Source organism: Vanacampus margaritifer, chromosome 2, assembly GCF_051991255.1.
Source record: "Vanacampus margaritifer isolate UIUO_Vmar chromosome 2, RoL_Vmar_1.0, whole genome shotgun sequence".
Lineage (NCBI taxonomy): Eukaryota > Metazoa > Chordata > Actinopteri > Syngnathiformes > Syngnathidae > Vanacampus > Vanacampus margaritifer.
Window position 1 is genome coordinate 51170794 of NC_135433.1, and position 27734 is coordinate 51198527.

Below are 27734 nucleotides of genomic sequence, written 5' to 3' on the forward strand. Positions count from 1 at the left end.
CATCGCTAATCTATCATTATTTCAAGCCGACCAAATCTACATTAGTCCGTCACTCTGTCATATTTATTTTAACTGCACTTCGGCCATTGCTAAATTACAGTTTGTCACTGCCATTTTTTTCCATCACCGCTACTTTTATTCCCCCGAGCCAGGCTGTCTAATCGACGTCGAGAACATACTACTTGCTATGTCACAAAAGTTCACAGCACACATATAAAGACTTTTTTCCACCGCTGGTCAAGAATCCAGGAGAGCTCTCGCATAATCAACACACGTGAAGATGAAGATAACCAGGCTCTTCCAGGTATGCGCCGATTGTTGCCGTCTGCTGGCGAAGAGAACCGGCGGCGGGAACTACTTGCTTTGGAAAATACTCCCTGCCGTCTGGGAAACCCACATTTATACAAAAAAATTGCATCAGGTATGCAGCCAACTGCCCGTAGATGGCTGGTATCGCTTCCACCAGACCCACGACCCTAGTGAGGGAGAATAAGCGGTTGAGAAAAACGACACCGTGGGATAAAATAAATGGTGGACAACACAATTTTTGATAGACAAACCAAATGCGTTTAATGTGATTGTTCATGCAGGGCCCTTCCTGTGGCTCGAACCCACACGACCACCATCCACTGAGTTGGCCTTAAAAAGTGTGTGTGAAACCGCAAGGCTGAAAGCTCAGCCTGCTAACCAGACAACCAGCACTTTCTTTTGTAAGGATCCCGACGAGTTTAGTTTGACCAACTTACGCTTCCCAGCGTGAGATGATGCTCGCTCGCTCTATCAACTCTCCAAACGATCTCAAACTATAATAAAGACTACTGTACTTTAACACATTTCAAATGCTTGTTTACACACGACACTATCTTTGCCCAAGCTCTGAGCTGACCACAAATGTTGTCGACTTATACTGTTTGTTGTCATGTGCAAAGTTCAAGGTAGGCATGAACGGAAACATAGAGCCTGATAACCTAAGTGAGGTGTGAGGGACCACCATGTCTGCAGGCTACAGGCTCAGGCTACAGTCTTTCTCTAATTTTCAACATGAACTGTAGCACACCCTGACTATACAGGAACGAAAACAGATTCTGAGTCTAGAGGTAAAATTTGTTTTTCTTGGCACTGACGGCAGGGATCCGCTGTTTTTTCAAACTGTTGCATGTGATCCCTTGACATTATTAATCATTAATTGGGCTGCACAAGGTTACGTGTCACTGCCCTATTATTCCAGTGAAATGGCTTGAAGTGATGTTTTCACTGCAGCACGCTGTTGAATAATTATTCAAATTAGAGCTATCAAACCAACAACCACCAAATCACATCTTAGAATTTTGATTAATCACAATTAATCGCTTAATAAAAAAGGCTTTTTTATCCAAATTTTTTTTCCAGAGCACCGGTTATGTGTTAATTCTTTTCACATTTAATGTTTTGAGTGATCACACTCTCATTGTCCTATTTTTCTAATCAGTTAATTACTTGCATAATTTAAAATGGGGAAAAAATTACCCCAATATTTTGACATAAAATAAACAAATATTCTAAATGTGATACGCATTTATTAAATGCTTTACTTTAATGCATGTAATTATGTTTATTGCTCAAACACAACCTGTCCTACCTTAAACGTAGCCATCTGCTGTCACGCTAAAGGATAATCTATGGTCAAAATTAATAGTGCGATTAATCTGCATCAATTCATGATTAATGTGTTACTTTTTTTGCGATGAATTAATCAGTTAACGCTTTAACTGTGACAGCACTACCACAACTTGTCCCCCCTACAAATATCAGTAAAACTGTGTTACGTGTTACAATGTTTTTTAGTATATAAGCTTGAAGTTGGAAAAAAAATCTAAACTGCTAACCTTTTGGTTACAGAGGAGATATAATGGCAGGGAACTGTGAAGGCATATTAGGGTCAAGCATAATTTTTTTAGATGGGGTAATATTCTGAGTTTCACTTTGTTCCAATTTATATTTATTGTTGTGAATGCTGGAATTATAACCCATGCGATGTGACAGGCAGTATTTGCACACAAGCTTAGCTGGTTGCTTCCTTTTTAAGAAATTAATAATCAACGTTGTTGGTGGTAAAACATTAGCATCTGAAGACATTAGCATCAAGAGATTAATTTTCAGGCTTCAGTTTATATTCTGAAATTACGTTGTTAATGTCAATTACATCCTAATGATTTCAAATGAATTAAAATATCTGAACACGTCTGCATTTTACCCTGTAAGCAAATTCACATAATCAGATATTGTTGCAGTCGCTAATAGGGATGGGCGAGTACTGATTCCAGGTATCGGTATCGGTGCCAATACCAGCCTTATTTTAAGGTATCGGTACTCGTGAAGGTGGCTGATACCAGTATCGGCCAGCCTCTTGTGGACGTTTTACAATCAGGAACTTGAAATTAAAAATTTGAGGAATAGAAAATTGCCATTCATTTCATTTTTTTAAAAAGGAAAAATACTATATTTGAATATATAGGTCTTTCTTTGAAACTATATGTCATTTTGGCAATGTTTCACTCTTGTGTGCTTCACAGTCCTGTGTTTAAACCTGGCTCAGGCCCTCCTGTGTGAGGTTGGAACCTTTTTTTTCAGGTGCTCTCTCACATCCAAAAAACATCCATATTGAAGACTTTAAGATGCCCATAAATGTGAATGTAAGTGTGAATGTGCCCTGCAATGGTTTCACAACACTTCTCGGATGATAAGGACAAGTTCTGTACACAATGAAACGGGTGGCATTATTGCTGCTAAGCTTTATCAGGAACTGAAGTTAAGTTCTAAGTATGCTTTGTTATTTGTCATTGGACATGTGTTTACAATTTGCTTCATCACAGGCCGTTCACCTACAGTCCGTGGACAGTCAATATTTAGTGCACATCATTCACCTCAGCAGTCACTTACATATTTCTGAGTGTAGATGTTTTTTTTGTTTTGCTTTTTAAGGGATAGCCTGAATGCAAAGCTTCTTTTGTATGCTCATCCACATATGTTCATCCACACTACTGATGTTTAGCCTATTTATTTATTTACTTTAAAGGTTCACTTTCATGGGCAAGCCTTCTGAATATAATGCATTTGTCAAGAAGCTAAGGATAATTGCAGATGTTTCAAATATCTTTTCTCTCCCATCATACTGAGGATAACCAGCACCTAAGCAGTTACAGTATTTGTTTTGCAATGTGATCACACCACCACTATGATCACATACGTCACTTGGCCTTGCCTACAGAGATAAACACAGGAGAAACAGAAGTGACAGGACTGCAAAGAGGCTTTCTTTACTTTTTTATTGCGCAATAATACCCAAAAGCATTGAAAACATTCACATCAACATCACCAAACAAAATGTCATGAAATAAAATGACATCAAATGTGAATACTGTACATGGGTTAACATTGTATGGTGAAAGATCATTTAATTGTTCTGCCTGTCACCATAAGTCACTGGCATAAATAGATGAACAAAGATGCAATATTTATATAAAATAAAATAAATCATTACTAATGTGGTTTTAGTTACATCAGCTGTCACAACTGAGTCTCCAGATAAGACAGACATGGCAGCACAAGTTGAAATGTGATTGGACAAAAATAAATACATAAATAAATAAATAAATAAATAAAATCTAACATACACATACAGTGCAGCCAAAAGAAATTGTAAGAAATGAAGACAATAGATTGTTGGAATTGGAATCAATTAATGCGCTTCCGCCTTTTTGCCCCTTGGTTGCACGTTCCTGTCTATGGGTGCGTGGCTGCGAATGTGTAGTGTCTGTCTCAGTGTCCGAAGCATTTCAGATAGCCGAGACGCCCTCCCGCTGATGAGCAGGAGCGCTCGGTTGGGGGCCACAGGGGTGGGGGTGCGTGGGTTGGAACGCAGTGGCCGGAAACGGCGCTGATGTGTAAAACCCGGATGTCGGAAGTCCGTGGCATCTACCCCATAATTCCCAAATTCCAATAAAATGTGTATGTTATGTAAAATGTTAAGAAAACAGAGTAAAAACACACATACAACAGTAATAAAATGTATAATATTTGATTATTTGATTTTATTTCCAGAAGTCTTATCTTATCCATACAAAGCAAGAGTGTAAAAACGTCACTTCAGATGTGAGTACGCCATCTACGGGACCACTAGGGTACGTGCACCGGAAACCACGTGCTCTACGCACGCACTTGTCCACTGTGATGCTAGTTTGACTAGTTTCTGGATTATAAACACGTCCTAAAGCCAAACCGTATCATGTCTGACGAAGTAGGTTTTACAATCAACACCGAATTCGCAAAGAAATATGACATATACAGACAGAAGGAAGAACTGCAGAAGCGTAAGTGTTATAATGTTAGCTAACGCTGGCTAAATTAATCGTGGCGTGTGCTAACGTAGAAAGAAGCTAGCTGGTTGCTATTTCTCAAAGATGTGCAGTCTTTGACTTATTTTGTGTATTGTTGTGCAGTAAAGGATCGATTTGGAGACCGAGAAGTGGACTATGAATCCGAATCGTCCGAGTCCAGTTCAGACGACAGTGATGTGGTAAGCATCGCTTTCCCCTTAACACGTTGTCAACAAGAGTAAAGTAAATCATTGTGGTTAACTGTATGCCGACTCTCTAGGAGTTGGATCCAGACGTTGAAAGGGACTTCTACAGGACACTGTCACTCTTGAAGAAGAAAGACCCGAAAATCTATCAGAAACATGTGAAATTCTACTCAGAAGGTGCTAAAACAATTTTTGTTTAGTTTGTCTTTAATCCTAATTTTCATATATTGGGTATTCTCCCTGACTTTACTCCTTACTAAGCAATTTATGTTTCTTTCTCTCAGACGCACCCAACACTGATGTGAAACCATCCACCTCAAAGTCAAAAGTGAAGCCCATGTACCTGAAGGACTATGAGCGTAAAGTCATACTGGAGAAGGAAGGGTATGTGACCTACTAAATGTGATTACCTATACTATTTGAATGCAGCACTGTCAGGGATTGCGTGTGTGTATTTGATTCTTCAGAAAATACGATGACGAGGATAGTGACAGTGATGATGAGGAGGCGGCCAAAAGACGACAGGTGGGCATTGTCATGAACTCAGATTTCTGCCAAGCAGTTTGGACATGTTTGTAATTGTTCTTTTCCTTCCTCAGAGGGCCTCTTCACCCAGCTACATTCATGAGCAGAAGCAGTTGAAAGAAAGGTACCACCCATGTTTTTGAGGTCAAATAAATCAAGTCAACGCTTGTTTTTTTTTTTAAACAAGCCAACCACATGTGTTAATAAAAGCAGCTAACATAAACCCTGATCACAACGATTTCTTTCAGTTTCCAAAAGTTCGTCCAAGACAGTGATGATGACAACAACAATGGCAGTGAGGAAGAAGGGCTGCTAACGAGGAGGTTGAAAACGCAGGAAGAAAAGGTCAGAGCGGAGAATGTGTCAGAAGTTGTGCTGTTATACCCTGTCTAGCGGTGTATGTAACATAAAATCATTTATTTAGACAATAAGGATAGATGGTATTTAACATGCATTCTATAATTAACCAAAATGCTTTTAGGGCAGTGGTTGTCAAACGTTTGACACTAAATACCACCTATAAAAATGGTTGCTCTCCAAGTAAAACCAGAATGACCAACATTATAATGCAGAAGAAGTGTAGTAGACCTAGTTGTTCATCAAAAACAAGACATAGGTTTCAGTTCAAACATTAACACTGTGCTTTAAAAAAGATGGAAACATAATTAATGAATGCATTAAAAAGTATTCCACATAAAAGTTAAATAAAAATGTCTCCTAAATAGAGATGTGAAGACAAACATTCTTGATACCGATTCGCTGTTACGACGCAATGTTTGTCTTGCATTTCAATTTACCAACTAATCTGTCTTTAAAAAGAAAGCAGGAAAATACATCCTGCATAACTGCTTGAACTGAATAACAAAACACTCAAAGGCGCAGTGAGTGGAATTTAGTGCCATCATAATCTAGTAGAATGCAAGGACCTGATTTCGAAGCGCTTGCATTTTGAAGCACGCACATTTCGCAATCCTACCATCAATTATTACGTTCGCAAAATTCTTTAACTGCGGGTATCCATAGCAGAAAGATGGCAGTGAAACATACCGGCCTCCTGGAAGGTGCAGCTCAACCTATGTAAAATAATTAGTGATTACTAGACCTACGATTATATTAAAAAATGTACGTTGATGTGATAGTACATATTGCATATTACTGAAATTAATAGTGTTTTTTATTTTTTTATTAATGGACATTGGAAAATTCTGCATATTTCGCTTTTAAGACCTCAGTCATAACAGTCCCGAAATGTGTACAAAAGCCCCATAAACATCTCAACATGTTCATGTGTTTATAGGACAGAGAGGAGGCCGACTATGTGGAGTGGCTGAAAGGGCAGGCGGATTTTGATGCATCTGAGGAAGTGAAGGACATGGTGAGTAAATGCAGATTAACAGAACTGACATAGACACGAGCATTTAGATGCTGTCCAGTTAACAACCCTTGTGAGTGGATCGCGGGTTATGTAGTTTCCTATGGTCTGAACGGGCCTTGAATGCAACACAGACTATTTTATTTATTTTTTGCTAAGCTACGCATGTTAGCCTTGTTGTTTTCTGGCGTGGACGGGTAACTTTTAATAATTGGGGGGCGTCGAAGTGTGTGCGCTACTTGACCACACTGATTGGCTGTCTCCATGATTTAAAGAAATCATTGTCCACATAAAATGTATCATAAGTATTGTAATGAACGTGGCTTCTTGTGCCACGTCACCACCCATACTTGCACTGCTGGGTATACTAAGTTCAGCGCAAACCTTTCATAACCTTGATATATTTTGAGTTGGATCTGCCCTAAACCAAGGACCCTCTGTTAATGTGGAGGAGCTGATTGTCGTTTGCCCGAAGGATGCCGCGCTCCCTGCTGTGTTCTGAGTTACATTGTACTTTTATTGTAAATGTCAAACAACTGATGGAGATGAAGACAAGTCTACCCTGTTCTGAACAGTACGCGTGGCCACACTAATAATAATACAAAAAGGATGCATGGCAACAACGCCTCTGAAAATGACTTTTAGTGTGTACACGCTCAGATGCCCCCCCCCCCTTTTTTTTTTTACTGCTTTGATAATGAAACAAAGTGGTTTGTTAATGTTGTGACAGAAATACCTACGAGACTACTGGAATGACCCAGAACTGGACGAAAAAGAATGTTTCCTCCGAGACTATGTTCTAAACAAACGCTACAAAGATGAAGACGACGATGATGATGACAAGAGGTAGGATGTATTTATATTTTATATTTATTTCCCTTGATTTCTCTTTCTATTAGTCACTGACAGTATGTAGTGGTTTACTTGTCTGATTTATGTGCAGCATGGCTCACTTTCCTCTCAGTGACTGTATGAGTTTGAGGGTGAATGGCTATCTGTATCTGCATGTGCCGTGTGATTGACGGGCAACCAGTCAAGAGTGGAGTCTGCCTTCTTTTATTTATTTATTTACTTATATATTTATTTAAGCTGGGATAAACGCCAGCTCCGACAACTACAGTATGTAGTAAAAATATGTATGAACAATCACACAATGCAATTTATTGTTTGGAGGATCCCAACCTATGAGGAGGTGGTTCAGGAGGATGAGGAGGATTCCGAAGAGGAAGGCGAGAGTTTCTTGGAGCAACAGCAGAGCTTTGAGAGAAGCTACAACTTTCGTTTTGAGGAGCCCGATGCTCATCAGATCAAGACTTACCCTCGCAACATTGCCACTTCGGTGCGCTCCAAAGACGATCGCAGAAAATGCAAAAGGGATGAAGTGAAAGAAAGGAAGAAAATGGTATGTAAATAAAAGTACTGCAAGACAGGGTGGTCCTTTGAGCGCAGGAGTATATAAGCCACATTCAAGTCTTTTTTTAAAAAGTGTTTTCACACACAAGCCGCACATGAAACATACAAATATGACAGAAAGTAAAAAACTGCCAATCTTGTACAGGAAATAAATGATAGTGAAACAGCACAAAGTGGCAATATTTAAATATTCAAAGCCCCTAACCCTAATAATTGGTAAATAAAATCACAATTTTAAAAACTGTATTTTATGTTTACTTGGGACTTAGGTTAACGTTGCCTTAATTTTGTTTGATGATCTTAAATATTCAAGTGGGCAAAATAAGCGAAAAGTACGAATTTGATAAGAGGGCAAATGTTATTCATGACACACTACGCCATCCTCGTTATAGGAGAAGCAGCAAAAACAGGAGCAGCTGAAGCAACTGAAGAACTTGAAACGAAACGAGATCATGGAGAAGCTGAAGACACTTCAGACGCTTACTGGCAATGATGATCTGTCTTTTAGTCAGGCTGATCTGGAAGGAGACTTTGATCCACAACATCATGACCAACTCATGCAGGTGGGTGCACAATCGTACATGAAAGCACAAACTCTATATTTTGGAACATTGCTTTGGACCCTGAACACTTTTGTACTTGACAGCCAGCGCTTTGAAGTGTTATTGTTTTTAGAATCAGTTTTGTACTAGTTAGCGTCGGATCAATTTTAAAAAGGGCACATGCACAATAATTCTGACCAATCAGAAGCAGCCTTCCAGCCTAGCAACAAGGATGTTTTGTTTACACCACGAAGGCTTGTATTAACGGCCTCTTGTTGTAATGGCCCGTACATGTAATGAGGTAGATTTGAATTCAAAGTCAGTGCTAATCTAGTCATCAAAATTTTAAATATTGATTCAAAAGCTTATTTTCTCAATGGGTGCACATGACTCATTTATGTTAAGCAATGTACAGTACAAGAGTAGTTATATTCAGTATTATTTAATGAATGCCTTTCTTATTGTATCAATGAAGACCGATCATTATCTATAGATTGATCGCTCGATCGATCCTGCTCACCTGTTAGTACCCACTACCCTAATGAGGAGAAGCTGAATAGAATATGTCTGGCTGGTTTCTAAATGCTACAGTAGTGCAAGCCATAGCAGTCAGTTGTGGCTACCATTGAGTTTTGTAATGCATTTGCTTAGAGCACTATTGCACTGAAAGGCCTCAGGTCATCCTTTTTTGGGTGGGAAGAGTCAGCCCTCCTGCAGGTGCATTTTATTTGTCTAATTGACTATTTGACTAATGAACTGGACTTTATGATCAAATGATGAGCACCTTGTTGTGTCCTATCAGAAAGCGAATGCCTCACATGTTAAGCTGTTGGTTGAATCTCTTACGCTGTAAAGGACCCTTCTCTGTATTTGCAGAAGTTCTTTGGAGATACTTACTATGAAGAGCAAGAAGATGAGAAGCCTCAGTTTGAGGACGACGATAAAGTTGAGGGTAAAGTCTGCTAATTCATCACTTAACCAGTTGACGGGGTGGGGGCAGCAATGTACTAAATGTGGCCCGTCTGCTGGAAATCCAAAGATAAGCATTCAAACACTGTGGTTGCAGTTTCTTTAGGAATCTAAATTAATATCATAGCCAGCTGGCCAGCCAGGAGTATGTGGGGGTTCTCCAACTAGTTTGGCTATGATTCCAAATGTTTGTTTGTTGTACCAGTTTTAGGAACACTCTCAGCCAATCAAAATGACAGGTTATATCATTTAATTATATTTGTGCATACCAAGCGATATACAGCCCATTCCCGCCATAATATACCGAGATAAATGGATTCATTAAATACTAAGCTATATTTATAATTTCATATGTACCTGTGACTAAAAAGTGAAGCGTTAGGTCGTATGTGGATATCTTAATTTAATCCAAGTCTTCATAATTAAGGTGTTTTGTTGTCTATGTAAAACAGAGCACTGGAACTGGGATATGTGGACTGGAGAAAAGCAAGAAGAAACATTTGAAGACGAGGCTGGCTATGATCCCTCAGAGCCGCACTGTGATGACCAGGATTTCATTGTAAGTGAATCCATGGTTACCAGAAGCCTCACCACACAACTATCATAGTCATCATACTCTGTCTGTCATATGTAGCTCATGGCTCACTCACAACCTGCCCCAAGTGTTTGAAACGCGTGCGGGTGGATTTGGTACCTTGAGGCAGGGCTGCTGCATGGTTGCTTTGAACCTGGAGGAAAGTTTGTGGGCAATGTACTTGTCATGTTTAGGTAGCACAACTGACTTCCGTTAGGCATTTGGTTAATCTTTTTTATGTGCTAGCATGCGTTGTGCTTTTGATGCACGTAACAGTCACACCTGTTGTAGAGCTGCAATGATGAATTTGATTACAAAACGGTTTAAGCAGTTTTTAATACTGTTAAAGCGTTTAATATTGCAAAATCAATTTATGGGAGAGTTCTCAATTAAAAAACATTTAATAGCCCTACTTACACTTGTTTGGATTGGGTAGAAAAGGCCTTTGTCTTTTGACTGTAGTTGAAAAGTTTCAGTTAAAAATGTGCCTGAGAAAAAGTGAACGGTAGACAGTCTTGCCCATCATGTTTTGCGTGCTCTGGTTTTAAGGCAAAGAGGGGGATGACGGATACGGACTAAGTATGGATAAGATGGATTCTGTCTTGGGGTTGGCCCATGTAAATAGTAAGTGTGGAGTACTTGAGTATGACTTTTGAGGTCCACCGCTCTTCCAAAGCTTCAGCTAACTGTGCTTCTAACTTTAGCCAAACCCAATGTACGTGTTGTTGATTATTCCTCACAAGACCTGTAGTATTTGCATGTGTAGTACCAATAACTTCCACAGCCAGTCTGCGACTTTTGGCGACTTTTGCCTTAGGCTTTAGTGAGAGGTCTACTCTAAATTTTTGAGACATCTTCCCATATATTGAAACAGATGGATGCTGACTACGACCCCAGCCAGCACAGTGTGTCTAAAATAAATAAAAAGAATAAAAAGGAGAAGAGGAAAATGAAGAAGGCAGATATACCTCAAATGGGCAAGAAGAAAAGGAAGTCTCACTTTGCAGAAGTGGTCACAAAAAGCAAACCTTTGTTTGATCCACGTAAGTGGCAGGCTTTCCATCACGCACATATTACTTGACAATTTTAATGCTGCGTTTGTCTGAATGAATATTTTTGTCATGTCAGAGGAGAAAAGCTTTGAGCAGTACCTGGATGAATACTATAAATTGGACTATGAGGACATCATTGACGACATCCCATGCAGGTTTCGTTACAGGCAGGTCCTGCCCAATGACTTTGGTCTGTCCACTGGTGAGGTAGGCATAGAAACACTTCGGCTGTCTAGAAAGGCACTGGCAAGTGCGGACCTCTCAAAGTCCTCAACAGAAGCTGATCTTATAATGCCACACATTGTCTCAAAAGACTCGTTCAAATATACAGTGGTACCTCGAAGTTTGAACATAATTTGTTTCTGCGAAGTGTTCGAAGTCCGAATTTTTTTCCCTCAAGGATATATTGTAAATGCAATTAATCCGTTCCCAAGCTCCAAAAACAGAAATTCCTATTTTAATTTCTATTTATGTTTTTTACATTTACAGTATAGTACAGTATTCAAACAATAAAAATACCTTAACTTACCTGTTGTGGTGTGATGGCATCAGTGGATGATAAATGCTATGTTAATGCTAGCTTTAGTTCAGTGCTGAGTTTTGTGTATTTTACATTGGGCATATTGTTAGACTACTAAGCGGTCCTTGCATGCGTTTTTTTAAACTTCAGGCATGTTGTTGAACAGCTAAGGGGGTCCTCATGCCAGTATTTACAGAAGTAGTCACGGTAGTTACATCTGCGCGATAATCTCCTTCCTAATTCCACTGTGGTTCGTAGCACTGTATGTTTTTCTTTACTACCGCTGGCACTGTTGTCTTTCTTTGGGCCCACGGCGAAGAAAATTGTCGTGGAAAAATCTAAATGCACTTGCGAGTATGGAGCACCTCCGGGAGTATTAACGATCTGACTGGAAATGAGCAGTGCAATCGTCTCAACTACCGCAACGTGAGCATTCGGCTTCGCTCAGCTAGCCGTTTTCCCGTTTTCAAGGTATGTTGGTCTTAGCTTGCTTTGCTTGGGTGTTCGAACTCCGAAAATGAGTTCAAATTCCGAGGCATGTTTTACTATTTTTGGTTGAAGTCTGAATTGTACGAGTTCTGAGACGTTCAAACTCCGAGGTTCCACTGTAGATTACATTTTTCTTCTTCTTCATATCGTCGCTGCTATGTGAAAAACATTTATGCCCGTTTTTGTCATTTAATTATTTAAAAAATAATAATTGGGGATGAAACTGAATGCAGACATCCCAGAAATGTAAAAACACAGAAAATGAAAAAAAAAATGGACATGTTTTTCACATAGCAAACAGACTTCAAAATATTGTGTTAAAATATGCTATTAGCAGTGTAAGATGAGACAAATGTGACTTCCACTAAAACGTTTCCAGAATGGTTGATGGTCCCAATGGTCATGCCGGTGGGGTTTAACATGAATCTGCAGTGATGAGCCTTCTAGATGACCTGGTATTGCCTCCTTAATGGGAGAGCTCTGGCCAGGGAATGATTGTAAACTTCAATCTAATCTTCTCTCTGAGCAGACCACAGAGTGTCTAACTACGTGACTCTCAAATGCTTCGTCACACTTGATGATGGACTCTCTAAATTCCACAGATCTTAAATGCTGATGATAAGGATCTCAATCGATGGTGCTCTCTGAAGAAGACCTGCATGCACAGGTATTGTGGCTTACAGTAACAGTCCATGCATTAGGTAATGGGGTGTTAATACACCTGTCTTAATCAACCTCTTAATACCTTGCAATTATAAAAGTCAGTACTATACAATAACGCAACAGTGGCATGCAACTGTTCCACATACGTCATATGGCGCAGTTCAAAGTCAATATTTATATGATAAACATCAATTTGTACAAAGTCATGCATAGTGTTTAGGCCTTCGCCTTGCTGGCCCTGATGGCTCCCCCACTACAGTTATTTACTGTGATTTGCAGCTCTTAGATATATGCGTCAGCTAACTGATGATCAATTATTTTGTTCCCACCAGATCTGACCAGGAAGAGATGAATGATTTGAGGAACTACAAAATGAAATCAAAGAATGATAAGAAGAAAAGAGAAATACTGATTTCTTTGTATTCTGAGTGAGTTGAACACACTGCTATTTTTCTACCCTCATTTATGGCTGATGACATTTGTGGCATCTTTATCTCCTTCGGACCACCAGAAATGATAATGAGGTGGCACATACGAAACCCATGATGGGAAAGAAGCGCCGCGACCGTGTGAAAAATGCTGAAAGGCACAACGGAGAAGTCGAGGACAGCGGCACGGCCTCTATGATGGACACATCGGACGAGGCTGCACAAGCTCATCAGCAGTTTGGCTCGGATGTAAAGGAACCAGAAGATGAGTTTCTCACAAAAAAGATCAAACTAGAAGAGGAACCCCAGCCCCTTCCTACTAATGAAGAGGTTCAGGTCAGAAATGAATTTCCCAATAAAAAGATCAAACCCCAGCCACTCTCTACTGAAAAAGAGGTTCAGATTCAAGACGAGGCGAAGACAAAATGGGCCAAAAAGAAGCACAAGCTATCAGGTGGACACAGCAAACAAGGAGCAGTTGGGGTTAAAATTGGAGGCCAGGAGTTTAGTAAGCAGAGACTGAAGGCATACGGTTTGAATCCCAAGAGACTATTCTTCAGACAGCTGGGAAGGCAAAAACGGAAAGATCAAGAGAAGAAGAAGACTGCCAAACAGAGTCACTAGTTACTGCGGCAGTGGCCTAAAATGTTTTTGTCTAAGTTTTCTACTCTTGTTAACAAAAAAGTAGATTTTTTTTTAACTAATAGAAATATGGCTGCATCTTTTAGTCACTGATACAGTAATTTCATAATTCATATAATTAAGTTAAAATTAAAAAGATGTACTGTTATGTAAAAAAAACGAGTGTGATATTGATTTGTGTTGAGGTCATATTTCTGCCACTAGATGGCATAATTGCATTTGTAAGACGGTGACAGCTCAGTGCATTTTTTAAATCTAATCTTTAACATGAAGTAACTTGTGAAATTCTGCACATTTTTAAAACTGTAAAATACAACTTGACCCCAGTCCTCACAAATATATGCATTTTTATCACATTTATTACTCCTAAATTTTGACGTGGACGTGTCTGCTGCGTTACGACTGGAATTCCCCCAGTACAAGTTTTCCAAGTAAGGCGTGGCCATTAATCGTACATTTAAAAAATTTGTGGTGTTAAAAGAACTTTAAATCAGCTAAAAATGAACACACTAATTTTGACGCTCCTAAAAACACCCAATGAAAACAATACCCAAATGAGTCATACACAAAACAAATATTACTCAATAATTAAATATACATGCTTTCGTTGCCAATTTGTGTTTATAATTGTTCCTCGACAGCAGACAGCAAAAAGGCTGAGTAGTTCAAGTTACACTTTAAATTTCGGCCACCAGGGGACTTTGTGTGCACCAGTTTGATAGATTGCTTCAAGCTTTATCTGTCACGCCATGTCAGGTCACACGACTTGTTCTTTTGGATTAGACGAGAGAAATAAATAATGTGCCTCATTTGAGTTTCCCTTGCCACATAACCAATTTTGGCTCATTCAACCTATGAAATATTTCCTCAGGACTGTTGAATCAGTAACCCAATTCAGACATTTACCAATCTTAATTTGTTTAAAAAGAAGTTATTCCGTGCATGCGTGTGTGTTAGAGCGTCAAAGTTTTCAAAGCGAAGACGTTTTAAATCCACTGCAGTTTTGCTTTTCTCCAGCAGAGGACCCTATAACTGAAGCTTCAAAAACTCATACCATTTTCAAAGCAATTCGTCCAAGCGGTTCGATGCTTCACAAAAGCTTCATTAAATTACCATAATTAAATTGCATGTCATATATTTGTCTTTTACGTTAACTTGCATCACGCAATTAGACACGACATTCCCAATTGGAATTTCGTGCCGTGCCTGCTCACTCCTGTGCAACAGAGGGCGACAGCAGGACAGCAGGCCGTCCAACTTCCAGCACAGCGCAGTAAAGAAGAAAGGTCGCGGGCGCCTATTTTGAATCAAAACAAGAAACAACACGGTAGGTGGTCTACTAGTTGGTCGTTTTACTCTAAAATACTCAAGTTAACATTTTCACTCGTCATACATAAAGGCAGGGGCGTGACAACTGCGACATTTGTGGTTTATCATAGTTCAAGCATCGCCGTAACGATGAACCACGACGATAGAAACATGCGTTTAAATGTGCCTGGTGGAGAGGGTCATTTCCATCGATGGCGTTTAAGTTTTTCATAATAACTAAAAACAAAAGGCTTACCTAGAATAGATAAACGTTTGAGGTTACAGTTTACTCTGTGAACATTTATGTACCGCAACTGTTATTTGTATAAGTGGCACAAGTACGTCACCTGTACAAGGCAGTGGTTATTTTGCCGTGACCGTTAACGTTCCTGCTAGCGTTATTTTTGCCGTGAACGGCCCTGATTGGTCAATAGCCGTACGCCGCTTTGTGGAGACGATCACGCCTCTCGAGCACTTGTAATTAGCATCGCAAAGGCACGTCAACTTTCGCTGTAAAAAAAAAAAAAAGAAGAAGCTTGCTTCCTCTCGCCGTGACGCCCGTCAACGGAAACTCAGAGCCTCTGCAGTGTTGTAAAATCGTCATTAATTGAGACCCGTGTCGAAGTATGTAAATATGAAAGTCCGTGACTGGTACGCATCTATCGGCGCTGTTTTGTATTTGTAGTGCTTACGTAATTCACGGCAAATTACCGCTAGTTTTTTTTTTTAGTTTTTTTAAACTTTGTTGCAATTTACAAACCAAACTTGGCAACAGTAAAGTTATTTTTGCATGTATGTAAACAACATGGAGAGATTGCCAAAAGGAACATCAAATCAAATCAATACAAATATGATTTAACATCACAAAAATTAAAAATTTATCAATAATAGAATTACAAAAGCATCAATAGCCTAATAAGGAATTACAAATTACAGAAGTATGCAAACAAAATATGAAAATGAAATGAAAATAACACACATGGGAAGAAAATACATTTTGATCTTACACATTACACAATTCAGTAGGGAATTCTTTTAAATATCCATATATATATTTTTGTGCTTTGATATCGTTTACTAATTTCAGAGATTTCACATATAAACTGAATTTGCTTAGAAAAAACAACAAATTAGTGAAATGATTTTAAAATCATATTGTTATGAACAAAAACACTTTGAAAGACAGAGAATTACATTACAGCAGATTTCATCATCTTTGTTTCCTAGTCAAATTAACACTTGATGCGAGTTGCCGCTCCGGTCACGGCAAAATGACCATTAACCCTTACCCCAAAAAAGAAGAAGAAGAAAGAAACTTTAGAAGTGCTGGTTTAACACATTATGCAAAAGTATAAACTTTGAAACGTACTTGAGTGTAATCAAATCAAATAAAAATAAATGATGCTCTGAATGTGGTGAGTCGACTGGTTGCACCCCCCAACCCCCATCTATTAAGTTCATGATCTTGACTGCAATTTAATTTTTCTTTAATCATCCACGGAAATTGAAAAAAGTCAAAGGAAGTAATATAGTACAATAAAAGCCTATGTGTATGATGGTTAGGTTCTTGGTACTTCAGTTCCCATCAATAATAGTTGTTTGTGCTTTCTTTCCTTTTGTGCAGTGTTAATGGATAAATACGAGGAATTTCAAGAGTCTCTGGATACACTGCTGGACTTCAGCAGCAGTCAACCTGAGTCACTAACCCGAATGGGGAAGGAGCAGCAGGCCTTTTTTAATCGCTACATGGAGACAAGAGGGACAGTGGCGCAGATTTTGAAAGGCATGGATTCATACAAATTGGAATGACTTTATTTTCTAAATGCTCTTAATTGCCATCTTCTGATTTGTACCATATCGGACTCCAGCTTCCGTCTTCAGCAACCATATATCTTCTGTTGTGGCTCTGACTAGTCGGCATGCATCTATTTAGATTTGATCTTCAGGCAATTTGGGGGGCAGCTCTTTATTACAATTCCTTTTCTCTCAGATATGGTTCAGCAAGAGGAGTGCGCGGCCCACCGGCTTGCTGCCATGGAGGAGAAGAAGCTGCTACAGTCGAAAAAAATGGAGAGCTTGGATGAGCAGCTGAGGCAATGCACGGCCAAAAATCAACTGTCTGACTCCGAATTACAGTATCCTTTAACACGGCAGGTTTTTGCTACATACACTTAATTTGTGGCCACACACACCTGGCTCTAAAAGCTTTCTTCAACTGTTATCTGACTAGTGCTGCATTGTGAGATCAATCATGAATTCCACAAGTTTTCTTTGTTAGCATCCTGAAGCCCTACCTCAGATATCTACGGAGCGAGATGGAACGACTGAGGAGCCCTGACAACGAGCTTGCAACTTTGCAGAAGGAGGTGGAAGAAGACACCACCGAGGTCATCCCGTCAACAATGTGGGTTTGCACTTTTCAGTCATCACTGTGGCGACGCCGCCCGTCCTTCAGTTACCGCATTCATTCTTACTTAAGATTTGTCTCCTAATGTTTTTTTGTTTTGTTTTTTTTTTAAATCTTTGCTCAACAGACATGTTGTTAAGCTGTACCACGCAATTACGAGGATCAAGTGGGAATATAATACAAAACCGCACATCCTGAAAGGAGGTATTATCTTGCGCCGCCTTTTGGGGATGAAGTCGAAGTGTATATAACCAAGTTTCTTTGCTTGCAGCGCATTATGGGCAAGATTTGGCAACTCCCATCCACATTGACACGTCTGTAAAATCCCAGAGTGACATCGCTGACCAGTTGTGGAGCCTTGTGGGCGATGACTGGTAAATAAATGGATGCATTTGTGCAACTTTGCTTATCGGTGAACAACGTTCACATACAAAGGCACAAGATACAAGTTCAACAGTGTGTAGTTAAGATACTCCTTTAAATAATAACTGTTAAAAAAATTAATTTAAAGAGACTGCTGAGTGTTCCGGCAGCACGGTGGCTGACTGGTTAGCACGTCCGCCTCCCAGTGCAGAGGACGTGAGATCAAGTCCGGGCTTCGGCCTTCCTGGGTGGAGTTTGCATGTTCTCCCCGTGCTTGCGTGGGTTTTCACCGGGTACTCCGGTTTCCTCCCACATTCCAAAGACATGCATGTCAGGTTAATCGAACACTCCAAATTGTCAATAGGTGTGATTGTGAGTATGGTTGTTCGTCTCTGTGTGCCCTGCGATTGGCTGGCAACCAGTTCAGGGTGTACCCCGCCTACTGCCCGAAGCCAGCTGGGATAGGCTCCAGCACCCCCGCGACCCTTGTGAGGAAAAGCGGTCAAGAAAATGGATGGATGGATGGATGCTGAGTGTTCCTTTTCCGTCATTCTATGAGACCGTGTATGAACATTAAAAGCGCAAATATCAATGGCATCGGATTCCCTGAAAAAAAAAGTTTAAGCCGATTAAAGTATCACGATAATGACATACCCTGTTTGCTGCCAAATATGGACATTTTTGTCCAGTCCATGTCATTACTGTGGATATTCCATGCGAATACACAGCACTGTACATTTTGGACTTGTTTCCTGGTCTCTTGTGCTATAAAAAATGCGTATGCCGTTAAGTATTGCCGTAATTTAGAAGGCATTTCTACCATCTTCGGTTTCATATTCTTCAAGAAAACATTATTTGCAGAAATGACTGGTGAACACGTGCGGTGTACAATCGGTCCTTAACCATGTATATGAAAATAGTGACTGATTGTCCCCAAAATTTATGAGTACATACACACACGTGCTAATCATAGTTTGAAAATATTAGAATGAAACTTGAGCTATTTTTAATTTATTCTACTCACGTTGTAACGTTGGCTCCCCTCCTTGCCTCGTAGACACAGAACATTATGTCACTCTGTTAAAAAAAAAAAAAAAGTGACTGATTGCAACCAAAATTTATGAATACATGTGACAATTATAGTCTGAAAATATCAGAATGTAACTCAACAGCAATAATTTGGATAATATTAATGTCAGAAGCATACAAACAGTCGCGTTTACCGTATTTTATTTTATTTTTGGGATTAAAAAAAAAACATTTCCAGAAAAAATACAAGCAAAGCATATATAGGGTAAACTAAACAGGACTCATAACTTTGACTGCCCCTGGTCAAACCTGGTGTGATTTACTTGAATATTTAATTCAAGATCAATGTGAGCCACTAGATGTCGCTGTGTCTTTATAATATGCAGTTTGTTGATATTTTTGTCATTGTGAACTAGTAGTTCTGTATTGATTATTGTTCTTGCTTATTTATTATTGTGCTTTATTCTGCAATTACACCTTTAAAAAGGGACTGAGTAGATGTATTCAGATTCTGTTCTCTAGCTAGCCTGTAATTTAATGTAAATTTTTCCCTTTCAGTTTGATTGCTCCTCCACCTGAAGAAAAGCAATCAATGATATGAAAAAGGTTTTTTTTGTGAACATGAGTGTCTTCTATGTAGAACCTTTACATGTCAAAATGCTTTTCGAGGATCACGTCCAGCATCTCATGTAATCCAAAATAAGAGCTGTATTTTAATAAAACATCATTTCTGTTGACACTGTCAAAGAGGTTGTAGTTCAATCATCTGACAGGAAGTATCACTAGTGAGCAGATGCTGCATGTTGTACATACGTTATTGTTGGTGTATATGTTACGTCTTGCGTTCTCATGCTCATTTAAATCAGGGCTGAAATATTGTTTACTGCAGAATTCTAGTAAATCTATCTTTTGTTGTTGTTTCAATCCCCGTTTGCTTGCTAAATTTTCATTTATCTTGTCTAATGCTTGGTTGTAATCATTTGAATCCAATAATCTTTTTTAAATGATTTTTGCAATGTCTGAATGGTATTTTGTTTCTTTTTCTATAATGCTTAGAATTTTTTATGTAAAGCACTTTGAATTGTCTTGTACATGAAATGTGCTGTACAAATAAACTTGCCTTGCCTATTGTATGATTTTTGTTTTATTAATCAGGGAAAACCTCACTTCAAAAAACAAAACTTGACTCATTCACTCCAGCACCATATACAAATGTTAATACAAATAGTTTATTCAGTGCACACACAAAAATTAACATAACTTAATATTTTTTACATTAGAAACAGTTCTGATAAACTCACCAGCTACATATTTACAAAAAATATATATAACTGCAAAATGTTTTCTCTTTACACATATACATGCTCAACAAAATGTTCACTTTTCTGTTGCTACAATGAAATGCGTCTACATGTTAACAGTGCAGATTGCGGTCGTGTCGGACATTGCGTCCTGTTGCAGGGGGAAATAGACCGTCTAAATCAGGCAACACCATCAATTTGAACTTTCTCCATTAACAAAGTTCTCAAGGCTGTGTCTATCATCATTCCTTTCAGCCCTGCGTCATCCATCGCAATATGTTAGAAGGACCCCCAAAGCTGAAACCCACCCAAGAGAACCATATGACGTCTTCAGTACGCCTCAGAGCTGCCCGCTCGCTCTCTGATGTTGTCTGTGGCGGGGGGCTCTACCCTGCATTTCTCCTGACCAAAACTCAGATGGCAGAAATTACATGCTTTTTGGCTGCAGAGATTGGGTGTGGATGCTCCATGTTTGCAACAACATATCATTATCTGCTGCACAGGGAGCAGAGATACGGCTAAGTCTCATGCTCTGGCTTTGGTTACAATATTTTGGATGGACAGCATAATTCGCTGTAATTTATGTGAAACATCTGGACAACGTTGAACTCTCTTCCATTTCAGTTTTTGTTCAAAAGTAAACAGTGGTGAGATGAAATGGCGCTCCACCAGAAACTTGATTAACAATGGCCTTGTGGAGGAAGGCCGAAGGACCTTTCTGAGTTGCTTACAATGGTTTTACATTTCAACTGTCAAAAGGTTTGGAGACCAAAATAACATTTTTGTCTTCTTCTGTCGTGCTATGGTGCCAAAAGAGTAGACCCAGCTAGCTAGCAACTTAGCGCTAGCTAGCCACGGAAGTCATTCATGTGACAAAAGGGTTAGAAATGGACAAACACAACATACCTTTTGTCAACTTTTCTTGTTGTAATAAAGCGCTACATGAAATGTGAGGTGTCTTCCATTACTGTGCCTGTTCTTGTGCTCAACAGCGAGCTACGTTTTGTGCTGGTATGATGTCATTCTATTAACAGAGCTGTTACAGCTAGTTTACTGTAAACCATACTGCGGTAAACTAAGCTGTACAACAGACAATATAACTGCCATGTTTGTAAATAAACCCATGGATGCGCAACGGCATACAGTAGGAGAATGGCTACAAAATTTGAAGGTACGCTAACCTCACTATCACATTCATAGTTGTAACTCCTGACATGGTTCGGTTTGAAAACATGCGTCAGTCATTGGTCATGTTTATTCTAACCCTTGCTCTCATACAAAGTCAGTGTCATGTCTTGGACAGCTTGGGGAAGATAGCTTTTATTGTAGAAGGTGTAAAATTCCCAGAAGAAACGGTGGTCTCCAGTCCCTCCAGTCTGTGCGAAGCAGCGTCCGTCTTACTTGTGCTGCAGTCCAAGAAGGGCATCCCGATCTTCTTCACTTGTCCGTCTTTGGTTAAAAGGCAGCGGCTGCAGAGCAGCCGGAGGATGGCCCTCCTCATATCCTTGCTGGTCAGGGTGTAGATGATGGGATTGAGGAGGGAGTTGAACATGGCGATACCCAGGAAATAGTCAGCCTTGAAGAGCACTTGGCAGCGTTTGGTCGGGCAGAAAAAGTCGAGGAGCAGGAGGATAAAAAGGGGCAACCAGCACGCGATAAAAACTCCCAGTACGATGGTGACGGTCTTGAGCAGGGCCATGTACTTCTGGGACTTCCGGTACAGGCCTTTCCTCTGCGGGCCTGAGCCTAGACGCTTGGTGTTGGACTTGACGATGCGAAAGATGCGCACGTAGAGCACCACGATGGACATGAGGATGGCGATGAAGACAGTGACGCAGAAGAGGATGTAACTCTTGGCGTAAAGCGGCAGGACGGTGGAGCACTGTTCCAGCTGACCCATACAGTTCCAGCCCAGGACGGGCAGGACGCCCAGCAGCACCGACAGCACCCAACTGGCTCCGATCAGAGCGAACATTCGGCCCTGCTTGTCGCCCTGGTACGGCTTCATCCTCACCATGGTAACGTGGCGCTCGATAGCGATGGCCAGGAGACTGATGACCGACGCCGCCAGCATGATGAAAACGCCCCCTTCCCGTAGGAACCACAACACAGGGGTCATGCTTAACGTGTTGGCACCGGACGTCATGAGGTTGACCATGTAGGTGAATCCTGCCAGCATGTCGGAGAGAGTCAGGTTGCCCAGTAGATAATACATGGGCAGATGGAACTTCTTGTTCTTCCAGATGGACACGAGCACCACGGCGTTTTCCAAAACGATAAGCAGGCAGACCAACAGAAAGGCAATGGCCTCCGGCTTGAGTCCTTCCTTGTATTTGTTCTCCTTCAGCTTGCCTGTGAAGTTGTAGTGCTCGAGGATGACCGCATTACTCTGGTACTCCCGAAACATCCGAAGCAGTTTTCCTGTTGACGGGGAGATGCCCATCTCGGATGGAGCGGACGCAGCGTAAGCAGCGTGGAAAGAATCTGTCGACATGTTGCTGGTTTTTTGCTTTACTTCAAGCCTTTTTCAAAAAAGTTCTGAAAATTAAATCCTCAGATGTGGAGTCATAAAGTCCTCATTGTTCTCCTCTTAGTAAAAAAATGGAAAATGGAAAAAAAGTGTGTCCAACTGTGGAATGCAAGTGTTTCCTTTGATGCTTTGATCAAGTCGGATTTCCTGCGGTTTGAGAAAGTTCCTGCTCAAATCACATTTTTCAGTTCCTCGACTGTACACAAGGGGGCGATGCGAGTCAACCTGCACAGGTCAACAGAGAAAGAGCAAATTACATTTTTACAACGAATATTAACATTAAAGCCAAAGAAACACATTTCATGCTTTCTTTAAAAAAAAAAAGTCTATAACTCAGTTTTAACAATGTCATACTAAGAACACTTAATAAGAGATGGAATAAGTGACAGCTACCCACAATAATAAATTAACATAGCTGGCAAAAGCAGCTTGTTGCGGGTGAAAAAAAAGCAGTCGGAATGAGAGTCAAGAAACTGAAACACACGCTAAAAAATATAATACATTTAAAATATTATACTTTTTGATGATTCTTTGTGAAATTCCCACTCATTATCACAAAAAGTAACACCTGCACACGTATCTGGTATTAGAGTACAATAAAGAAATCGCGCATTAAATGGCTCATTTGCACAGACTAATATTTAAATAGAGGTGTTTTTTTTGTGCTACCGCGGACAAAAACTATTTGTTACATTCCTAATGAGAACGGCCAGTCAAATTTGCATAAATAACGAACACGAGCGTGACTCAACCGCGATGACACAACGCCATGTACAATCCAAGTCCGATCAAAATAGCTTTCAAGTTTTCACGTACCCGTAAAATGGGGGGACGAGTTGGAACTCCAGCAAGAAGTTGACAAGTAGCATCGGAGGCAGCCAGTGATGAGCTCCTCGCACGACAGCGACGTGAGTGTGAATGACGCTGCCCGGGCCAGCAGTCCACGGTGAGTGGGCTGTTCCACGATGCCCTGCAGTCATTCGGCTCCCTCCCCGCCTTGACCCTTGTACGAGTTGTTTTCAACTGTCTGAATGGATTTCGGGAAAGAAAGCGATGCCATCAGATTAATAGGTTGAATTTGATTTATTTTATTCACGTGTGTAATCTTTATCCAGGTAAGGCAATTAAAAACAGATTGTCGATGCTCACCTGGGTGCAGAACGATATAAAACAAGACGAAAAACAAGCACATAAGCTTACATATACAACAAACTGCATACAAAACACAGCATACACAAACACACACACACACACACAATATAATCATACATTTCCAAACAAAATCCTCTGCATTCAAATCCCGTGACTGCTATAGATGAAAGACATGAGATGAGCGTCTCACTCTCAACAGTTGAAGGCTTTGGGATCACAGCGTGCATGCCGTCATTCACGACAAGGTGAGTTCAAAAGTAAACACTCAACACGAGTCCCCCAACAGCACAAATGTGACGTGAATGTTTGCAACTTCATGTTGCTCTTCTGCCAGTTTGCCATTTCAGAGTAAATTTCTAACATTTTAGACCCTCTCCTGTAGCTGAACAGGGGAAACAAAATATTAGGAAAAGCTCAACATGAAGAGGTGGCAAAAGTAATCACAAACTATCCATCAATCCATCCATCCATCCAAGCCCAGACTTCCCTCTCCCCAGCCACTTCAACCAGCTCCTCCAGCGGGATCCAACCGAGAGACATGTCCTGGGGTCGTCCCCGGGGCCTCCCGCCGGTGGGACATGCCCGGAACACCTATTTTACACATTTTTATAAATCAAGAAGAGCTTGCCAGCATTGGGGTTTTATACATGCTCAGGCTTCTTGACTATCAAAACAATATGTTCTGATAGCATTGCTAACATTTTAGCAAAAAGCTAAATTGGCTAATGTTAAAAATAGAAAAATAGACTTCTTTGAACATCAAAAGCTTATGGTTTTATGCATTAGCATTATGGATGGGGAATGCTTCTCTGCCACCCCCCCCCCCCCAAAAAAAGGCCTTTTAAGTACCTAAAATCTCAAATTGCAAACCGCTCCCTAAGTAAAGATCCTATTTTGAATAAGAAAGGAGTAGAAAGTACAGATATAAAAACAAAAAAAATCATCCGATAAAATAAATATTAGATGCGCAATTACACTTTATTCTAGCACCCCCCCCCCTCCCCCCTCCAAAAAAGCTCCCTAATTATTAATTGGTGAATGAATGTCAATTACATTTATTCTAAGTTTTAATTGTTGTTTATTTTAATATTAAAATGAGCTATTTTACATGAACAAAAAGCGCTTGGAGCCAAAGGGTATCCAGTGTCTCGTTTTATGTAACAATGTTACTGTTCTTAAAGATATTCACGTTTACAGTAATGTAAATTAAACCACGAACAGAAAAAAAACGAAATAGTAATTGCAGTGGTCTTCATGTATGCGTTTGTTATCTGGATCTCTCCAACTGTGCTCACTATTGTCATAGCCAAGTGAGGGAGAGACTGCAATGGTCCAAGAGACAAGACGCATTAAAGGCCATGCAGGCATTATTCATTATTTTGATGTATTTAAATCATTGCACCACCAGGATGATGATGATGATAATGATGATGATGACCTTCCAACTTGTTCCTGCACAATGCAGTGCCCCAATGCACAATACATAGGATGAGTTTGATGGAGCCCTCACCTTAACAATAACAAACAATTTGGAATGAACTAGAGCAAAGACTGACTACATTTACATGCAGTCAAAATTCGGGTAAAGATCAGAATTACGGTTTCTGAAACAATTGAGGTAACACGTTTACATGCGTGGCGGACCGAGTTACTCTCGTTTACATAGTCATCTGTGCTTGATTGGAACATCCCATTCGGAACCGCGATGCGCGGACAACGTAATTACATAAATAACGTCATTTGCAATATTGCCAATATTTGGGTTTTAAAAGGGTTATTGCCTGCATGTAAACATAGTCACTGTGAGCCAAACCTCTCTGCTCCAACATTGGTGACCATTACCCCAGTCGAAATGCACTTAAACAAACAGAGAGATATTTTTAATATTTTGGTGGGCTAGACCAATTATTCGACTGGGCCGATTATTGGTGCCGATATTTGGTATTTCGACAAATATCGGCCTTTTTACGAATCTGACGGCCAATATAGCTGGGGTCCATTTCACAAAGCATGTAAAACAAACACTGATATTAACCCTGAACACTGAGTTCAGCGACAACTGAGAGAGGAAGCTGCGTTTTCGGCGCGGCCCTCTGCTTCCGCATTTTTTTTTTACATCTCTCAACTAAAAATCTTAATGCGATTATATGGCGAATTTGAACATGTCTTCAGAAAAAAAGAAGAAGAAGGCGTGGGAGAACGTTGCTGCTCGGGCGTCGGGTCAATGCGTACATTTAAATATAGTCCTTTGCAATCACAATAATATTACAGGGTAAACCTGTTGAACGGTAGCTCATTAATTCATTTCATTTAGCTGCAATCCTGCGGGGGAGAAGCACACTTGACTTAAGATGAAATATAAAAGCATTATTCAAACGGTTATAAGAAAAAGAAAAAAACCGGAGCGCAGCACACAATAATATGGTGTGATGTGAGCGCATGACTATGGCACCGGTAATGTTGCAAATGTAAGGACAGATTAAGTTGTGTATGTAGATGATGGACTGTGATGTGAAACGGTACCGCTCCAAAAGATAACTGTCCAGAAATGCCAGCATTATAACAATCTCGCGACAATATCTAATTCCCTACGCAATATTACGGCACCTTCATCAGTAGGGTCATTGTCAAAAGGACATGCTATGTTTGTGACCAAAGTGGACTTTACGCTATAGACTATAGGCGTATATATGCCAAAACTCGCCGCAGCCTGACTGAATGAATGAGGAAATGAAATGTTGTGATGTGTGGCTGAAAGGAGGCGGGTACAGGGAAAAACTCGAGGTTTATTGTGATAAACCTGCAACCGACCAGGTTTGGTTCATGGAACATGTTACTACGGTAACTGACCGAGAGCTTAAATGACCTCTTTTTATGAAACAGGCTAGAGTTAGCTCTTTTCCTCTGGTTTCAGTTACCTCCCTTTCTGAAACAGAAGATGCAGAGTTTCCCACATTTCAGGGTTTTTTGACCCAGGGTTCTCATTAAACCTGCTTTGTGAAATAGACCCAAGGTCTCTCACTGGGCGGAATTTTTTTTTTAGGTTTCATCAGGATTTGTAAGATGTTCACAGACCATTTTTTACTTGTCACAAAGAAATTGTGAACATGTTCAGACAATTAGTCAGTGTCTGAGAAGATCTTTTGAAACATTTTATGAACCCCGACAAAATTAGCTACATTCGCATGCATTTGTCCCTCAGTAAGATACAGGTAACTTTTCATTCATTTACATTTCCACTTTACTTTATAAAAGATGATGCTGACACTGGGAACTCCCTATACCTTTTATTTAGAAAAAAATATAATAATAATAATTTAAAAAAGAAAAATAAATTATGTTGAAATTTTGGAAAACTTTATTTACAGTAGAAAACTTTAGGGAGCTATTTGCTTAGTTTTTAATTTAGCTTAGCACATGGTGATGATCCTGGAAGCGGCCTGCAATTTCCGTCATAATTTTTAAACAGAGCTGTCTATTCCTTCTATGTTTAAAATTAAAAGAAAAACTTGGGTTAAAAATGTGCAAAGTTGTTTTAACAAACATCCGTAACTCATTCACTACCATTGACGCCTGTAGACGTAAAAAAATCATTTGCACTATTTCTATTTGTTTAACATTTTTTTCCACTTTTGTTAACAAGAGTATGGAAACCTAAAATAAAATAAAAAAGTATTGTACGTTTAGAACAGATATAAAATTTGTGATTAATCTTGAGTTTAAATAATTAAGTAATTAAATAAAAAAGAAAGTATTATTAAAAAATTAGAGGTGCCAGACGATTAAATTTTTTATTTGTAATTAATCGCATGACTTCAATAGTTAACTCATGACTAATCACATTTTATGTCTGTTCTAAATGTACAATACATTTTCTCTAGGTTTTCATACTCT

General features: G+C 39.8%; 3 protein-coding genes and 1 non-coding gene across 6 annotated transcripts; 3 read left to right on the plus strand and 1 right to left on the minus strand.

The window, feature by feature from the left end:
* Positions 1–4149: 4149 nt before the first annotated feature.
* On the plus strand, positions 4150–14003 carry kri1 (KRI1 homolog). The gene is made up of 18 exons (XM_077559501.1): positions 4150–4349; positions 4479–4555; positions 4636–4738; positions 4846–4945; positions 5029–5086; positions 5161–5210; positions 5335–5431; positions 6384–6461; positions 7189–7304; positions 7632–7860; positions 8264–8434; positions 9290–9365; positions 9835–9941; positions 10831–10999; positions 11085–11215; positions 12620–12684; positions 13013–13108; positions 13192–14003. The coding sequence occupies exons 1-18, from the start codon at positions 4265–4267 to the stop codon at positions 13730–13732; spliced, it is 2349 nt and encodes a 782-aa protein (XP_077415627.1). The 5' UTR covers positions 4150–4264; the 3' UTR covers positions 13733–14003.
* On the plus strand, positions 12444–12546 carry LOC144047468 (Z30 small nucleolar RNA). Its single transcript, XR_013293038.1, has one exon. It is a non-coding gene; the product is annotated as a Z30 small nucleolar RNA (small nucleolar RNA).
* Positions 14004–14945: 942 nt separating the features above from the next.
* On the plus strand, positions 14946–19990 carry spc24 (SPC24 component of NDC80 kinetochore complex). Of its 3 annotated transcripts, none has more exons than XM_077558005.1 (7): positions 14946–15077; positions 16683–16841; positions 17049–17193; positions 17358–17462; positions 17593–17669; positions 17737–17839; positions 19416–19990. In XM_077558005.1, the coding sequence occupies exons 2-7, from the start codon at positions 16688–16690 to the stop codon at positions 19456–19458; spliced, it is 627 nt and encodes a 208-aa protein (XP_077414131.1). In that variant the 5' UTR covers positions 14946–15077; positions 16683–16687; the 3' UTR covers positions 19459–19990. The 3 variants fall into 3 exon arrangements, with proteins under 3 accessions (XP_077414131.1, XP_077414130.1, XP_077414132.1); XM_077558004.1 differs by lacking the exon at positions 14946–15077 and adding an exon at positions 15526–15682; XM_077558006.1 differs by lacking the exon at positions 14946–15077 and adding an exon at positions 15569–15709.
* An 80-nt stretch (positions 19991–20070) lies between these two features.
* Positions 20071–24036, minus strand: s1pr5a (sphingosine-1-phosphate receptor 5a). Its single transcript, XM_077559638.1, has 2 exons — positions 23505–24036; positions 20071–22913 (listed from the first exon to the last, which is right to left on the minus strand). Exon 2 carries the CDS (start codon positions 22650–22652, stop codon positions 21447–21449), a length of 1206 nt encoding a protein of 401 aa, XP_077415764.1. The 5' UTR covers positions 22653–22913; positions 23505–24036; the 3' UTR covers positions 20071–21446.
* Between the last annotated feature and the right edge of the window lie 3698 nt (positions 24037–27734).

What these genes read in the sequence shown, in the direction of transcription:
- kri1 (XM_077559501.1), top strand. Translation starts at nt 4,265, where the DNA reads ATGTCTGACGAAGTAGGTTTTACAATCAACACCGAATTCGCAAAGAAA. An exon ending in ATCATGACCAACTCATGCAG is followed by an intron (nt 8,435 to 9,289) that starts GTGGGTGCACAA and finishes CTGTATTTGCAG; the next exon opens with AAGTTCTTTGGAGATACTTA. An exon ending in AAGAAGACCTGCATGCACAG is followed by an intron (nt 12,685 to 13,012) that starts GTATTGTGGCTT and finishes TGTTCCCACCAG; the next exon opens with ATCTGACCAGGAAGAGATGA.
- spc24 (XM_077558004.1), top strand. An exon ending in AGTGGCGCAGATTTTGAAAG is followed by an intron (nt 16,842 to 17,048) that starts GCATGGATTCAT and finishes CTTTTCTCTCAG; the next exon opens with ATATGGTTCAGCAAGAGGAG. An exon ending in CTGTCTGACTCCGAATTACA is followed by an intron (nt 17,194 to 17,357) that starts GTATCCTTTAAC and finishes GCCCTACCTCAG; the next exon opens with ATATCTACGGAGCGAGATGG.
- s1pr5a (XM_077559638.1), bottom strand. Translation starts at nt 22,652, where the DNA reads ATGTCGACAGATTCTTTCCACGCTGCTTACGCTGCGTCCGCTCCATCC.